The 18,568-nt window shown below is 37.7% G+C and overlaps 1 protein-coding gene across 2 annotated transcripts in view; it reads right to left on the reverse strand.

Moving 5' to 3' along the window:
- The window catches only part of LOC116710279 (zinc finger protein 385A-like), a 45,648-nt gene that overhangs the window by 13,644 nt on the left and 13,436 nt on the right, over window positions 1-18,568 (reverse strand). For both annotated transcript variants that reach the window (XM_032549251.1, XM_032549252.1), the window contains exons 2-3: window positions 11,250-11,395; window positions 3,598-3,708 (exon numbers count right to left, since the gene is read on the reverse strand). In XM_032549251.1, coding sequence (XP_032405142.1) covers window positions 3,598-3,708; window positions 11,250-11,395 — 257 coding nt within the window. The remainder of the gene's footprint in view (window positions 1-3,597; window positions 3,709-11,249; window positions 11,396-18,568) is intronic.

Consider the following 18,568-nt stretch of genomic DNA (forward strand, 5'->3'; position numbering starts at 1 on the left):
AGGAAACAGAAACGGTAAAGCATTTTCTTATCTGATTGAGTTTATACTTTATAAACAACAGGTTTTGTCACTTCATAGTCTGGCTGTTGACTTCCTGCCCGACCTGTAGTAGCCATAGCACAAACTATTACTTTAGTTTTTTTGTTACACTTACATCCAACATACCAACCGAGGAGAAATAATCCTCCCTGTACTTCAACAAAGGTCACAAACTTTTCCAGAAGAATTAATCTTCGCTGCAAAAATTCTTCCTATATCCTTTTTCTGTGCCAAAAATAAACAGACATGCATCAATTTTATATATTCCCATTTGAAAAACTTTTAGGTTTAGAAAACAATCAGACATCTGTTTGCAGTTATAGTCTTTAGTGATGCAGTGTTAAGATCAACGTGCTTTCTTGGTGTGACTCAAAAGCCCATCCTGTGTCAGAAGGAAAGTGGGTTTTAAACTAAATTATGCCCCTAAGCATCTAAGTGAGTTCTGATTATTTATTTATGTTTCAAACTCAAAAATATCTTCATGTTTTGTATTCAATATTTAACGCCATGAAGATGCCCTGATGAAAAATAAGGCGCGTATCTGCTTTTAAACTGCTGCAAACACCCACCACAGTGAGCAAGCCAAGAACTGCACTGAAAGCAGAGCGTCCGTTCATTATTAAAGAATGTCCACAGTGCTTTAAGTTCCCAGTCTCTCAGGTTACTGTGGAAGGAGCTGTAGAGCTGCAGCAGAGCAGATGCTGCACGCAGCGTTACGAGAGCAGCGTGGACGAACAGGTGCTCTGCTTTAAGACTTCACACATGGCCATCAAGAGAGCAGAAAAGCCCCCACAAGGTTTTATACATGAGTACTAAGTGAACTCAATGGATAAGAATGTAAATATAAAAGTGCTGGTGTGAATAAAAATACTCTCCTGTCAAGAACACCAGACTCTTGTAGATTATGTGAGAACATGCAGGTCTGCACAAAAGGGAAACATAATTGATGGCTCCTTAAAGAGAGAACAGGGCTAAGCTTCATTTTACACACAACTGAGTTTAGAGGACAAATTCTTCACATTTGACCCCAAGAAAAGACTCCTATTTCTAGCCAAAGGTGTATTTTAGGTTTGATCCCTGTTCATGCTAAGGTTAAAGGTTACTGTAACAAATAATAAACACAAGATGTTTCCATCTCTTAAAGTCATAGTTGTCAAACCAAGACAGAAGAGCATTTACCTTACTTCTAGTTGTATTTTTGGTAAAGAACCATTGACATGGAGAACAAAAAACTAACTCTGTGTTATGATGATTCAAATATTTTGCTTCTAGGTGAAGCCAAGGTGTTGAGGGAATCTGTTTTTGTGATCTTTTAATGGCGTCTGTGCTTCTTTTGTCCTATTGATTTCAGCAGACTGGGAACCAAATACAAATGTGGTAATGGTTTCACAAAATAACGTTTAGATAAACCGCCATGTTGTTCTTGAAATTGGAGTCGTTTTAAGACCGATCAGTCTACTTTGGTCCTGGTCCCAATCAGACTAGCTATGTGCTTCTGCATTTGGCACCAACAAATCTGGATCTATACTAAGTAAAGACCCTTTCCAGATACAGTATAACTTAATTCCTAAAAATGACTGAGTGTTGATTTTAAGCACTTGGGTTGTTTTTGGAAGAGGTCGAGACCCAAACAAAAGTATACAAACATGCAAAATGTCAGAGGTCCCCTTTAAAGGTACTGTCAAATCTTTAGAGCATGTTAAATTACAGTATTGTCTTCTGAAAGAAACATGAAGACTTTGATCAAAAGTTCTGTGCTAATCAAGAATTTGCTTTTACAAAATCAGTTTTTGTCATGTAAAGAAGTGCAGTGAAGAACATGAAGCTTCCCCTCTTTACATGTGACCACTAACATTACGCTCTATAAACAGTACAGTGGACTCAGCTCATGTCAGTCATGTCAAGCAGTAGGTTTTGGAGCCTTGCATTACGAGTTATTTGCTTTTCATCTTCAGTTAACGCTGCTGCCTCCTTAATGGGGATACTCGGATCTTTCATCTAAAGTTTCATGACTTCAGGCCTCTTTAGTTTCAGTGCCTCTGCCTCGTGTTAGCAAAGCCCTGCCTGTCAAAACTGAAAGGCAGAAAATGTGCTTGATCAGCACCGGGGTGACCTAGAGGACGAGCTGCGGTTCCTCCTCCTGCTTCACACCAACCCTCAAACATCTCACAGTCCATTAAAATCCCATCATAACGTCCCACAAATACTGTCATATTCACACATTTGAAATGAACTCTTTAGGAAATGTTTCTAAAGTCAAGCGCCGCTGGAGATACTCTAATGTAGAGCCTCTGAAATATGTAAACCAATCAGTTCCTTGTTTGCCTAACTATATCTCCCTCTACATTACAGGCTGATGCCACTTGTCAATCAAAGGAAAGATCCTCCCAGACGTTGGAGTAAGTTAAGCAAGCATGGATTTCTGTCCTTCTACACTCCCCAACGCAACAAGCTAAAATTAGAACCAAGAAAGACTTTTCACTTTCCCCGTCTGTGCTGTCAGTCAGCGACCTACACAGGATTATGAGAGTTTATGCTTTAGGTCAACATTTAAATAAACGGAGCTCTGGTGCAGTGACCCTAAAAGGATTTGGAAAAATATTGGTTTTCATGGCGTCCTTACATGATGGCCCACCTGCGAATGTTCAGTAACTCTTCTTCCTTCAAGTACAGCTAACCATTTTCAAAAAATAAACATCCTGACAACTAAAAATTAAATTGAATCATTGTTTCATACAGGACAAATTCTCGTCATCCTGTCTTCTCTAAATGCAAATGATTACAGCACTTCTGAGATTGTTTTATTATTTTTAGCCATTTACAAATGTGACGTAATGTTTATTTTGAAAACAACTTCTCTTTTTCATGAAGCAATGCCATCTGGATATTATTAATTATTCCAAACTCTCAGCCTGATGTCCTCAGATATCTGAAGTTAGCCAAGCATTTGGTGAGCATAAGCAAACAATAAATATAGCATCACCTCATGCACGTAAATATAGACCCCATAATGAAAAAAACGTATTTTAAGAACTTTAAATTAAGTTTTTATTGCCAGTTTGCATGGTTTTTATAGGCCTCGTTAAAACATAATAGCCTACATGCAAAATACCGTTTGTGTCACAACGAATCCTATAGTCCAACCACGCATGAGGTAAAACATGGAAGGTAATGCTGTGAGAATGCTTTTCTTCAACAAACCTCTGAAATAAAGTCTACAAAAAAACCTTCTAGCGTAGCAAATACCCTGAACATACAGGGTATTTGTGTGTTCAGGGATGGATGCTGAACACACAGGATGTGTGTTGACGTGGATGGATCAAAACTTTCAACAGGAAAGTTTTGATCCAGTCCAGAACTAAATCCAATACAGGCAATGTGGAAAGAGTTGAATTTAAGGGAATCCAATCTAATGTAGCATACAAGATAACAAAAAAATTATGCACTATTAAAATCATTATTAAACATACGTTTATGGTTTTATTGTGACAAAGTTAGAAAAGCTTAAACAGTGTGAATATTTCTGCAGGGCTCTGTGGATAGTGCAAACTTTCATACCTCTGAGTTGAAGCGTATTTGACAAACGTTGCAGGAGATTATCGGCCTCTTTGTTTTCACAATAGGCGGCCCGAAGGTGTGCGTCATCACAGCTTTCTGGACCGGGTCCATCTGAGGAGAGACGAGCCAGAGGTCGCATCAAACATTCAGCAGCACATGGCAAATTCAGACGGCGGCGTTGTTCATCCCTCCTATGGAGCATGCAAGGCTTCCACTGAGGAAACGTGGATGGGAGTTGAAAGAGTGAAGGTGAATGACAGGGGAAGCTGCAGCAAGACAAGAGAGCTGGAGATCGATCAGTGATTTAACGTCAACAATCTTTTTCATTCACATCAGGGTCAGAGAGCCCTGATTACAAGCTCCTGACCACAAACAGTTCTTGGTGATATTGATTTATGTACCAAACATTTATTTTTCCTTTTATTGTCAAAATCAAATCCAAAAACTAATTTTATTTGTATAGCACATTTCAGCAAGGGAGCATTTCAAAGTGCTTTGCATCATAAAAATACAAAGATACAAAGTAATAGAGCACACAACATGTGTGAATTTTTCTTTAAAAAATAGAGTTGAACAATATTCAAAATAAAATGCAGTTTTGTGACTGAAATTATGAGAAAAGTGGATAGAAAGTGCAAAAAATCAACAGTGGAATGAAAAAAAATCTAAAAATGTAAAGACATGCACATTTTTTATATATTCCATATTTAAAACATTGTGCTATAACCTCAAATTAAAGCATTTAACCCAGTCATTTCTAAATGAAGCACATACTGTACATGTGACCTGTTATTTTCATTGAAGGGTTTTCCTGCCATTCTTTTTCAGTCGACTCGTTTGAGCTCCCTGACCTGTTAGTGGGGTTTGAACACCACAGTGCTGGGTGTTGCCTTGGTCAAACAGCCAAAAGTACACAGAGGTTTTACTCAGCCTATCATCTCCGGCTCACTCTGACTGCATGTTGCTATATTAGATCGTTTACACCACGAAGCCTCAGGCAGCATTGGGAGCTCTGTAATTCGTCTGAAATCTTGAACGTTGGTTCAGTAAACTGCAGATACCTTCAAGGTATCTATTGATGTAGTTGTTATTTATGGAAGACTAGTTAATTCATGTAACACATTTCAGCAGCAACTCAAAGTGCTTCACAGGATAAAAACATGAAAAGGGAAAATAAGAACATTGCTGTGGCATAGTAAAGGAAAATAAAGACAAGTTACTACAGACAAAATCATTCCAGTTCCAGTTATTAATCAAAGGCAAATCTAAACAAAGGATATAAAGGAATTCAGTGTTTAAACATTTTTGCAGTTTTCTGGAAATTTCTTTCAGATTAGAGGTGCATAGAAGCTGAATGCTGCTTCTCCGTGTTTGGTTCTGGTTCTGGATGCAGAGCAGACCTGTTTTGCTCTGTTTTTGCCCATTTGTTCCTGGGCCAAACTCAATCAGACTGAACACTGAGCATCCATGAGCAGTAATTTTACAAGAAACATTCGTGTTACCATTTCAAGTATTTATCTGAACATCAGGATCCTGACGCCACCCTGTTCCACTGTGGGGACGATGCAACCATGTCGATCTGCACCAAAAAGTTAAATTCACTCTGAACACTTTTGTAAGAAATTGCTGCTGCGTTCATGTTTTTTATGCAGGTTTTGTAGGTGCAAGCGGGGAACAATGAAACACATACTCTGTTTCTTACTTTTGTCCACAGTCTGATTGATGTTTCCCGTGTTGCATCTCCTCACTGCACTTCTTTGGCCACCTGTTCTCATCAGAATCTCCATCTGTGCACCTGTCCCCACTGTTACGACCTCATTAACTTATTTTATCTACTCCCTGTCTCCTCTTTCACTCTCTCATACACTGGAGCTTTTGTTGCACCTGCACTCTGTGCTGTTCTCTTTGTTTCGTATTTTTCAATACGTGGTGCTTGGATTGGTTGACATTACTTAGCTTTAATTGTTGTAAATTCTAAATTAAAGGTTAAAGATTTAGTCTTCCTCAGCCTGTTCTTTAGGTAACAATCCAGATTTTTGGCATTTTGCCTTATTCTCCTCTTTGATCTCCTTAGAAAAAACTCTAGAGTAATTCCGTTTGTGAGATCATCGAAAAATGTCGCATTTTAGGATTACATTTTCATTGTGTCATCTTGAGATTAGTTGCTTTCTAATTGAAGTAGTGAAACTCATTTGGATGACAATTAAGAAAGTCAGTTTCCTTTTTATTAGAAGCTAAAATAAGAGTATTTAGTTGCGTACATCTGTGTGTTTTTTAATGACAGTTTCTGTTTATTTCTAAATCACCCAAAAATCAAAAGAAATAACATTGTGTCATAGTAACGACAGTATGATTCAAACAGAAATTATGAAGTTAAGAAACATTATTTATTGATCAGTGCATTAATGTTAAAGATCATGAGCAAGTGTCGTAAAATTGATAATGAACAAAAAGGCTGTGTAATTTTATCGATTCTACGATATTTCTTGTGACTTCTTTACGCTTATTTGTTAAGTATAATTTGCATGATAAGTGACTGATTTACAATTATATGGTAAGCATAATTTACATGATAATTATTATTAATCGAATTTTACATGATTGTATATAATTACAAAAGCTGAAGTGAAACATATTTAAGTGCGAGGCATGATTTATTTGGATAGAGGAAGTCTTTTATTTTGAAGAATGCTTAACAGGATCTGGTTCTGTCTTTTGTGATTGCCTTGCTTCTGTTGATTTTGGTTGCTAGGTAACAAACAGCTGTTGCTGTTGAGGCAACTGATAACTGTTCAAACTGTTATTCAACAGTTTTTATTTCTGTTCAATAAAAACTGAACAGAAATGTTCAGTAAAAGACATCTGAGCCTCCGTCTTGATTGAAGAAGCTTTCACTCCGTAACAATATTTGTCGATATTTAAGTATCGATTTTTCATCGGCGAGTATCGATACATTAAATCCTACTTTCAGTTTTATGTCAAATCCACATGAATTAAATGACAGCTATCACACATGACATTTTTTACCCAGTTACACAGGTACATTAAAAATGACATGTAACGAAACAAGTTACAATAAATTAAATTATGAAATGAAATCGATAAGTTACATTATCTAATATAAGTGAATAAAACAAAACATGTTCTTTTTCTGTATAATCAAATACACATAGCCACACAATTAACATTTAAACAAAGCAAATGTACTGTATAACAAAAAACATTTATTACACCAGTATAACACCATCAGTTCAATTAATTTAATCCAAATCCCTCCCTCGTTAGTACAGTGGTGAGTATCCCCGCCTGTCACGTGGGAGACAGGGGTTCAATTCCCCGACGGGGAGTGAAGATTGTTTCAGGTCCCCCTTGAAAATGAGCTCTAGATCTCAACGGGGTTTACCTGATTAAATAAAGGAAATTAAAATTTTTTTTAAAAAAAAGTCTATGAATCAGTCACAAAATGTCACAAAATCAAAATCATTCTGTCCCTCTAAAATCTTTCAGAAAATCTTTAAAATATATCTAATTGTATCATTTGCTGAATTTTGTGATTTGTATCGTATTGTGAGCAGAATATCATGTGCCATATTGTATCATGAGATTAGTGTATCGCTACAGCTCTAATGAACTATGAAATTGGCAAATCATTTTTATAAAATTTGTAATAAATTGTTTTTTTTTATTTTGTCTTAAGTTAACTTGATAAAAAAATTTTGAGACCGCAGATTTGCCATCTAATGATTTCAAAAAGACAGAAATACTTTACGTTTGTCTCCATACAAACACCAAGTATTTTCTGTAACCTCTAAAGCCAATCCTCAGACTAGATGTTACGTTTTAAATATATAGCCGAGGACGACAAAATCATAGACTTTGTAAATTTTTCCAGCACAAAAAGAGAGTGATTTGAATTAAGGTGCATTGACGCTAGTGGTCACCCTAAATGTTGTCAACGAAGCGGGATGAATCACAAAGCTTTGCAGGGGCGAGTCTGTGTGAGTGCATGCAGATGAGAACACTGATATTGTGTTTATGCATCTCTGTTTGCGACCAGTTTGACCTTCACATGAAACCCAATCTGGAAATGAAAAGGAGCCGCAGAAAATGCTGACTGCGGAGAAACACAGCCTGTGCCTCTTATTCGATTGATTAGCTGTAACTCATTTTATTGCAGCAAACCACTTGGCTGTGCTTCTTTTCAATCACGCTGAAACCGGCTGTGCTGAATAGAAAAACAGCTGTCACCCCCATAATTTCAGATGACACAATGTACAATAAGATACGATGGGCTTTATTGTCCCGCTGGGAAAAATCTGCCTTGGTATAAATAAAACACAAACAATGGACAATACTGTAAATCGTGCAACCACCTCTAGGACGTTACTATGGAGTGAAAATAGTGTCAAAATATATGTGCTCGTGTAAAAGTATTTGTGCGTGTGTAAAAGTACCTGTGCGTGTGTAAAAGTATCTGTGTGTGTATAATATTGGATCTGCAAACCTTAAAAATAAAATAAACCTTCTCCTACCCCTACAAATGTTGAAAAAAGTACCCACAAGTCACCTGGTACACACACACAAAACTGCATTTACGCACCAATCCGGTTACGAGTGCACGCGTATTTTTGAGACTCATTTTACGCTTCGGGAGCTCCCAGAAATGTGTAGATGATGTGTTTACATGCTAGTAGTAGAAAGCTGGGTCATCTGAGTTTTGCTCTGAGTCTAGTGTTTTTATCCTCTAAACGTTTCTCACTGTGCTTGTGCCAAAGTGGCAAATACGTTAGTTTGGTGGAAAACGGTATATCTCAGCACTTCCTTATAATATCCCAAAATTATTTAGACATAATGTGCATTTTTGAGCAGTACAGGAGACTACATGGTCTGAAAAACGACCACTGGATGGCGGTATGGTTGGCCGGAACCAGGAAGTCCCGGTGGTCTGCCCTCTGAAGTAAGTAGAAGCTAAACTTGCAGGCTTTGCTCTCTGATTATAATGAGACATGCAATAATTATAAATCATTTCAGATTACGTTTTATATGTCTGGTATTTTGATACTCTGCCCTCCTCATATGTTTCTGTTAGCGGGAGCCAATGTTTATGTGAGCTATGCTACTTTAGCTGTTCGCAGCTAAGTCCTTGTGTTTTTAGTTCAGTCTTAACTTTAACCCAGGTTGATCTAGTTTTATGATGCCGAAGTCGGTCACTATCACTGAAACCGTATTTGTTGCTTCTGCAGTATTGAAGGTAGACCTGCTCCTGCAGGAACATCGTCTGCTGCTAGACTTTATTCACCAGAACAAACTGAAAGGTACTTCATTTATGTTGACTTCTCGACATATTAAAGGATTTAGTCTAATGTTCACACATAGGCCTGTCACCATAATCAATAAATCAGTTAATCGGATGATAAATTAAAACAAACTCAATCATTTCCATTAGCCTGATTTATGGTTTCTCTTTTCTTCTCTCTTTCTACCAAAAACTGGATGATAAAACTCTTCAGTTTGGTACTTTGATCTCGACTAGCCCTTATTTTGAAAGGCAATTTTATTTACAAAGACTTCAAAATTCATTTGTTGTTTTATTTATTTTGGATATTAAAAATGTCTTCCAGTTCCAGTGTTAAATGTTCTTTAGAATTTAAAGTTTAATGACCTCTGAGAATGTGTTCTTGCATTATTATTTTGTCATTACCATTATATTACTTAAAAAATGGTCTCAAAAGAACAATATTGTCGTTTATTGAGAACTACTGGAACAATTTATCATACAGTAAAAGCTTTCATTGTGACAGACCTATTCACACATCCTCCAGGATCTTCAGATTAAACCGTGTTTGTGTCTGGATCTCCAGAGAGACCCCATTTCATTGGCCCTTAAACAAATATATACCTGATCTGCAAACGAGGACAAACTGCTGTTCATTTCAAGTTGATTAATGTAGATGGTAAAATGTATTCAGATGGTTTAGATTTTCACAAGCAGTAAATTTCTTTTTCAGTTGATATTTTGACACAATTAACAGCTAATAAACACATACTTAAGAAAATAAATATTTTATGCATTTATTTAAAGCACCATTGCAAAATTATCCTCCACAGCAAAATATTTAATGTATAAACATTTAATCAACATAAAAAGAAAAACTTCTACATACATTGTGATGATTCACATAATTTTCAGGTTCAGTAATGTTCTGTCAAAGTCAGGTTTGTCGGTGCATCAGCTGTTCAGGAAAATTGTGGGCTCAATGTTGGCGCACAGAATCCGGTTAAAGGATTTTCAAAATAAAAGATCATCCAGACTCAACACATAAAACGGAAGTATTTAATTATTTCTTGTGAGGCCCGGTACCAATTGGTCCATGGACCGGTACCGCGGCCCGGGGTTTGGGGACCACTGCGTTAGAGGATCAGTGTGTTTCTGCAGCAGCTCCATCGGATCAGAGGGTAGATGAGATCTGAAAGGACCTGATCCACGCACAGATACTTTGAGACTATTTTCACTCCATAGTTTGCCCTTCTGAGCAAGTGAAGAGTTAATGACCCAAACAGAAGGGGACAGACTCACTGTATATATTTTAACCTAAGTGCAGAGGGACAAGGGAAAGCTTGAAGCAATTACTGCGTCTCTGGGGAGCCTTTTACTGCCAGCCTAAAGCATGAATCTCATACTCTAAATTCAACCACATGGCTAGGAACTAATATTCTATAAACTGGTCTAATTATGGCTTGTGAAAAAATGACCTAAAGACTCAAACATTGGCAAAGTTGCAAGTTAGTTCTTTTGGGGATCAACAAATCTCTCTAAGTCTGACTTTTTGGTTGCTAGGAGTGTGATGGTGTTTCTAAGGCGTTTTTGTTGCTGTGTTAGTTCAGCCTATACTAATATAAAGCTGAATGCTTTTAGTTGTATCTACATTGAGTCTCTTGAAGACAGGAAGGATTTTTTCAGCCCAAATATTTAGTCAAAGTTGGATAATATCAATTCCTAGCAAAATGTAGTATTTATTTGCAGAAAATTAGAAATGGTCAAAATAATGAAAACGATGCAGAGCTTTCAGACCTCAAAGAAAGCAAAGAAAACAAGTTCATGTTCATTTGGAAACAACTAAACTAAAGTTTTAACTGAGGAAGAGTTCAGAAATCAATATTTGGAGGAAAAACCAGGAAGTTTTCAATGGGGTTCAGTGCAGCGGGATCTTCATTTTTTCCGTAGCTGTTTATGCACACTAAAAGTCTGAATAAATGGTTTTAAAATGTCTGTCTCGTCCTCTGCTTGTCTCTGAACTGGCTTCCAGATTTTCTTCATGAAAACACGATTACATTCAGTCTACAGTAGAGGTGATGTGAATTGAACCTTTAAAAATTATTTGTAGTAGGCAACCAGGAGTATATTTATAGTGTTAATTGGATGGTTTATTGTTTTATTCACATTCTCATAGTCTACTAATAGCAATTTATGTGTTTTCCTCTATAAATATTGCAAAAGTAATTTCTACTGTGATCAAAAGTACCAAAAGTTGTTGCTGTCCATTTTATCAACATCCAAACTTTAAATTCTCGTCTATTCTCGCTTTTTGAGGTAAATGGTAGTGATTTAAAGACGCATCGCTGTGTTCACAAGCTGGTGTGTGAGAACTCACAGCGTTAAAGTTGTGGAAGAGGCTGATGCCGGCTGGATGAGGCGACTCCAGGGGAAACTGGAGGAAAGGCTTCATGTCCAGAGGCGGCGGGAGGACAGGTGGGTTCCTGAGGAAGGCAGGGACCGGCGCCGGTCGGTTTACACTTCCTGTTGTAGATAGAGAAGAAAACAAAACATTACATGTTTAGATGATGTAAATCAAGTCCGTATATATTACTACGGAAACAGAAAACAAAAGTATAGAAAAGTACTTGCATTTATTTCCTATCTAAATCATCCCGTTTGTTTCCAAAAGAAACTTTTGTCACACGAGCCAAAATCATCAAGTCAAAATTACTCATGGACCAAGAATAAAAAATTACTAATTACAGTATTATTATTAATTTTATTTGTAGGAAAGGAATGTTATTCATCACAGATCCAAAACTTGAAAAGGAATTTGCTGTATTAAAAGAAATGCATGTGGTTCTAAAATTTCTTTAAACTTAATTGAACAAATTTAATCTCTAAAGACCTACGCAGTTTGGGTCACTTTTCTTTCAGAGCACTTGCTTTATTTAGTCAAATTTAAGAAGTCAAGTTGAAGGCGATTTGGGTGCAGAGGTCAGCTTTTCAGTAAAACTGTAAATAAATGTGCTATAAAAGTTTCATTGTAAAAATATGAATATTTTGGGCTGTTCATAGCATTCTCCACTGTAAGGAAACTGTGTTGGTAATAATTTTACCCTGATTAAAAACGAAACATTTAATAAACAAATCTGTATCATTGTTGAATTGCAGAAGGGGGGCACAAATAAATCAGTCCCAGGGCCACAAATGGCCCCCAGACCAAACTTTGGGAACCCCTGAATTAAGCTTTATTGGCCTTATAAAAACTGATGCTGAATGCAAAACAACATGTGACTCAGTTTTTCTCCGTCGGTGTTTAAAAGGGAACTCCACTCCTCCACTTTGTTCTAAACCCACTCCATCATCTTCTCCACCTCTTCCCACCCTCACCTCTCCTCTCCTCACTTCTTGCTCACTTTACTCTCAGTAGCTCAGCGGCAGTGAACGCTGCTCTTGAGGAGTCTGCTGTGATGGGCAGGAGGGCTAAGCTCCTTAAGCCTTGCAGCTGGGCCGCTGCAGATATCAGTCTATACTCAAATTCTCTCTCTCTCTCTTTCTCTCCAAGCTCTGTTTTCTGTTTCCATTTCATGGTCGCTTACTCCGCCTGCCTCTGGCTCCCTTGTTCACCAATTCTTGTGTTTTGTTCATCTACATTTTCCACAGCTGTTCCAATGTTTCTTTCCTGGATTTTGAAGATAATCAGTCAAAGAACTTGGTGTAACGTTTTCTGTGGTCATTGTAGACAGTCGGCATTGCTTAACTCTGCTGTTTAATGATGAACGCTCAACATTTTTAGTTCAGATAATTTTGATGACAAAAGAGGATGCTCCTTGTTTTGGCAACAATGAAGACTTAAAGGAATTAGAGGGAAAACCCTTCTTGCTGTTTTGTGTCTCATCCTATTTCCATTTTGTTCCAATGTACTTAACCATAGCAAATAATTTTATTTCTCCTGGTGGTTTGGATATTGATACACTCTGATCATAAAGAATCATTGAAATGAATATAGATCTCATTTATAATTTATTAGTTATTGTATATTTGTGTTGTATCTCATTTTTAGTTGATATTAAACATCCCTGATGCAGGTATGAATTGATGCCAAAACTGCTAAAGTATGAAATGTTTAGTCGTCACATTGACCAAAGTGCTTCACAATGCAATTTGTGGATTTTTCTGTGGAACAAAATTGTCAAATTAATGCCCACCATTTTTCTACGTGGCCCTCTTGACCTTTTATGTGGCCACATAAAAGGTTTGTGTGGCTGAAAATTAATTTTATCAATCAAACCAAAGTCTAATTTACTGCCAAATTATATCAACGTGAAAAGATGTACAGTGTTATTAATTTTAAGACGTATTCATCAAATGCAGAGATAATTCATTCATATATTAACAGTTTGTTAATGGGTAATTTTATCAATACGTTTTGATACATCTGGTCCTTTGAGGATTCATGATCTTGTTATGAACCAAAATGAAGATGAGTTTGACAATCTGCTGTAAATGTTCAAACTCAGGAAGGGAACATCACTGTTTGACTGTGCAATATATCAGGATGTTAGAAAACACTCAGTACTTAGAGCTTTGAGCATAATGGGGAAATAAATACAAAATTCAAAGTGTCTGGGATCATGTGAGGTAAAAGGTTAGAAGTCATCACGTTCCCAGGAAGGAACGTCTTTTGTTGCACCAGAGCACTGCGTGATTTTATATGCAACAATAACTAATGTTACAGGCATTTTTAAAGAGTAATAACTCTTGAACTTTGACAAATCTGTTCAGATCTGCAGAACCAGAAATGCCAGCAGGTGAATCAATACCAGTGATGAATGTTGACAGGCTTAAGTAAAGTGTAAGAGTAACACATTATTCTGTGGAGTGTGGCAGATTTAATATGTAATATTCAGCGTGACGCAGGGCAATTTAATGGTGTCCGGCTTCGGTCAGTCTCTGTGTGTCCCTCACTCTGCTGTCCATAACTGGGACCTTATCTTTTAAAAATATTACACACACAGTTCAATCATCACCAGCAGGTAAGGCAGATTCATTTTGGCCTTTTTAACATTTGTACAAACATGCCTTTTTTCGAAATGGGATGACCCACTACATGCAGCTTAAAACTTAAAGCAAGATCTGAAGTTAAGTGTTCTGATTGGACTAAATTTAAGAGTAAAAGTGTGAAGCTTGCAAGCCTGAGATCATCATCCTAGCTGTGAAGTCAGTCAGTCTCATGGTATGTGGATGTTTTACTACAGAAAGCCGTACAGATCATTATGTGAAATTGTATAGGCAACATCTCAAGACATTCATGGTAATCCTAACTACCCTAAAATGAGAAAGTTTAGTCTTTTATAATGCTGTGTCTCTTCTTACAGAGTATGCACAGGTACATCTCAAATACTTTTAAAGTCGTGAGAAGATTTATTTTGAGTCAAATATTTCAGATAACAAAGCATACAAGTGCAATTTGATGGTAATGATAAAAACCCAACATTCAGTGTCTCAGAAAATTAGAATATTGTGAAAGAGTAACATTTTGTAAGATCATGGTGTCACACCCTAATCAGCAAATTATCTCAAAGGTTTCCTGAGCCTCTATGGTCCCTCAGTCTGGGTCAGTAGGACACCACCATGGTTAAAGACAGATGTTTGAAAGATGTCCAGAAGGCAGGAACTGACAGCCTCCACATGGAGGGTAAATCACAAAAGGTCAGAGCTGCTGCATCCAAACATATTGATAGAAAGTTGAGTGGAAGGAAAAAGTGCACAGGGATAACCATTCCTAAAGTCAAGTCACTCCTGAACTACAAACAACATTATAAGCATCAATATCATAAATGTTACAAGAAATACTATTGTTGAAATATTTCTCTATACATGTGATAAATTTATTTAATACATAAATTTCACTCTCTGAAATGAGTGAAAAAAATATGAAATTATTTTTTAGAGATGTATTTGTAAGTATCTCTTTTTAGCACATTTTCTAAGTGTTAGCATAAATATACAAGGATATTTTGTATTTACCTAAAACAGAACTTCCCAAATTGTTTTCCTAAATATGTTTTGCTCAGCAGAATCGAGAAATCTACAGTTGGCTGTGTTTAGATTAGCTTACAGTGTATTTAAAACAGCAGTTCATCCAGGTGGTTGTTTAATCTAAACTGTATTCAGGCGGTTAGTCTGTAATGTTTCAGCTGTGAGCTTTAATACCGGCATCATCACTGTTTCCTTTCAGGTTAATGAAGCTTATTCCTGACACGCTTCTGGTAAATCTGAAGCTCATTTAACGCTACATTACAAGTGAAAGGTCACAGCCCGTCTTCTATTATAAATCTCTATTTAAGATGCAGACACTTACACTGGAGGGAGGTTCTTTACAGTTCTGCACCATCGCTGAGCCGCTCAGTTTGGTGTGTGTGCGAGCGTGGCAGCGCTGTCCCCCCTGACCTACCCTCCTTCTGAGTGATTTACAATGACATCAGATAAGCGAAACGGCGTGACTCTTCAGCAGCAAACACGCCGGGAGGGGCGGGAGCATTGATTGGACACATTCTGAGGAGCGTTAAAGTGTTAAAGAGCTGCCAAACTCAATAAATCCAGGCACCACTACCCACAGCTCCTTCACTTCACGAAAATAAATGCCATCTCACTGACTTTCCCTTTTCTAATGCAAATGTTTGGGTGATAAAAAGATCAATGCCTGTGTAATGGCTTATTGAATATTTTTGTGAGTTGTGATCAAAGGGTGTTTGGTCAGAAATGAAGAGAAAACTAAAGAAAAAGATTTTTTTTTTTTTAGTTTCCCAAATCACATTGCATACACACACACACACAATCCAATGGATGTGACTGAGGCCTCCTAAATTGGCAATTCATTTAGCCAATTTAGCTTTAATGATCATAGAGGTAATGCCAATGCCAGAGACGTCCTCGGAGCTTTTCTGTATTCCCTGGTTGCGTCCGTCTCTCTGCTCTACGACGGCTTCAGGATGGATGCCAACAGAACTGCCTAAAGAAAATTCGAGTCAGAAACATGGCAGACTTTGCTCCAAAAAAATAGAAGAAAAACAGAAAAGATTTTTAGCCACGTTTGGTTACGGGCCTGTCAGCTCGACGATGCCAGCAGTGGCACATCTGCATCTAAATGGCCTGCTGTGCAAAGATGACTCTGAAATGAGAGTCTGCGGTGGATTAGCCTCCCCCCCTACAAAATGCCCCGCTTACTGTCACTGCAGCAGGGTGGGAGTGAGTCTGTTAACCAGAAACCCACGTGACGATTCTGTTTGTCTTCCCAAAACGTTTTCATGAAGAAAAAAAAAATTAACAATTGAGCAAAAAGAGTTGATTGCACATTTTGGTGGCAGATGGCATCATTTGTACGTTTGTGATTTATGACTTGATTCTAGTTTTGCTGCAGCAGTGCTGAGCTGTTTGTCGACGCATTTTGACAGCTGACATTTATAACCCCTCGTGAGCAAATCAAGTGCTCTAAACTATTTGTCACACAAACCCTCTTCTAGTGCGAGGTACAAATGCAGTGCAGCTGTGTTTGAGGCTCCTAACCTTTCGCAGTGGAGGATGGTTCTTTCTTAATGTCGCTTGCTGCAACTGCGAAGGACTGAGCATGAAATCCAATTTACTGCAGCTCAGCTTACCCTCAAGTCAAAGGCAGCTATTTCAACCTAGGCGGGGGATGGACGGCCGTGTGTCGGCTCCCTGCACACACAACCACACACAAACCTCTGGAATGTGAATGAAGGGTGCTTTAGAAAGAGTAACTTATGCTCTCTGGGGTGATAAATGTTGAGTTTTGTTCTGTGTGAGATCGAGACGGTGAGGAAAGGACAGAGTGAAGATGGGAGCCGAGTGCCGGTGAAGGAGAACGCGTTTGATTCCAGGCTGCACTTTGTTTTAATGATAGATGCTCTGCACTCCAGTAGCCCAACTTAAATGCCGACTCCCAGGGAACTCGCTCAAGTCATCCTTCGCTGGAAATGTGTGCTCACGAGATTAGCCAGTCCATTTTCCAGTCGACTTTCTGATTTTATGCAAAATTGGTAATTAAAGAAATGTTTCTATTTGCCCCTGAAGGCTTTTAGCACTGCTCTCATCATCATTTCTAGATTGTCTGTTCTTAATATTCCCCGTTTTTTAAAATGTATTTATTTATTTTAATCGTTTTCTTGTTCTGAAGCATCATTAGGTTGTAAAAACCGGTCATTCAGAACCTGCAGATGAAAAGCAGGAGCTGGTTGAGACATAATAACGGTATGTTGAGTGGCTGGAATCAACCAAGCGAGAAAAAGAGGTCTGGACGAGGAGGGGGAGATGAGGTGGAACGAGTGGGAAAGCGTGCGAAGAGAGAGAGAGGGGGGAGAGGAGGGAGGCAGCCGCATATTTCGAGGTGAGTCCAAGGTTAGCGGCGAAGGTAAAGCAGGCTGTTAACCTGCAGGTTAATGTACAGAATGGACACCAGCTGCCTTGAAGGCAGTCCTAGTCCCTGGTGTGTCTTTTTAAAGAACAACATGCAGCAGTGTCAAAGCAGAGAAAGCTGTCCAGTCAACACCTCCGTCTAACCTTTGTCATGTCCACTACACAATGTCATGCATGAACTACTTTGTTTCTTGTTGGCTTTGTTCCTCGTGGGCAGATCTGATTTCATATTTCCATTAACTGTAATGTAGACAACCTTTACCACTCTTACAATTTTCTTTTGTTTCTGGATTTAAATATCTTAGATTATAATTTTAATGCCTAACCCTAACCTGAGTGAATACAGAATGCAGTTTTCAAACTGTGATTGAATTTGTTACAGGTGGAAAGTTATTCAAACCTACTGGCCGGGAAAGGTTAATTGCTTTTCTGGTTGAATAATGAATTAACTTTGAATAATCTCCATTTCTTTTAGCTGAGTTCAATTCCTCTTACCACACCAAAGAGCTGCTTGACTTTAACCTTTAAAAAAATGACTGAAACAGAATTTATCTGAGGGAAATTCAGTGACCTAAACTACCGCAAACCGCAGCACATCGTGCTCTGATCTCCAGAAATTAGTAGCAGACTATTAACCTTGCTACTATTAATCTTGCCAAAGGTTACAAAATCTTTTTAAGGCTTTGAGACTGAACCAAATGATTGAGAAAGACTTAATAAACAAAGATTACCGAAGGAAATTCTGTCTTTATTATGGGAAATTTCAAACTGCTGAAAAACATTTTTGGGACTAAAATGTTTTGTAAACATTTTTAAATATGGGCACTTTATCCAGCTTTTGTCCTTTAAGTTTATTGATTTTCTTACTTCATAGCAAATTATTATTACAAACAATTTACATTCAAATGAATAAAAAATCACCCAGAAGAAATGGTCTGATCTAATCTTGTTGCAGGTGATTATGGTTTAGTTGATGGGGTAGTTCTCTGACAATCGAAAGGTTGAGTTCGATTCTTGTTCAACAAAACAAGAATCAAACTCACAACCAAAATAAGTCAAAATCAAAATAAGTTTGAGAAGATTGGCATCAATTCTTCATCTAGCTGTTAATCTGTTGAGTCTACAACATTTAAAGTGCATTTAAAGACAGATCTCCACAGAAATGCCTTCCATAAATTCATAGTGAACTTTAAAAATGGACTTCACGAGGAAAGAGAAACCACTGAGAATTGGAATCTGGAAAATCAAGCCATTTTGACATTAAATTGGAGT

This window comes from Xiphophorus hellerii, chromosome 20 (assembly GCF_003331165.1).
Source record: "Xiphophorus hellerii strain 12219 chromosome 20, Xiphophorus_hellerii-4.1, whole genome shotgun sequence".
NCBI lineage: Eukaryota > Metazoa > Chordata > Actinopteri > Cyprinodontiformes > Poeciliidae > Xiphophorus > Xiphophorus hellerii.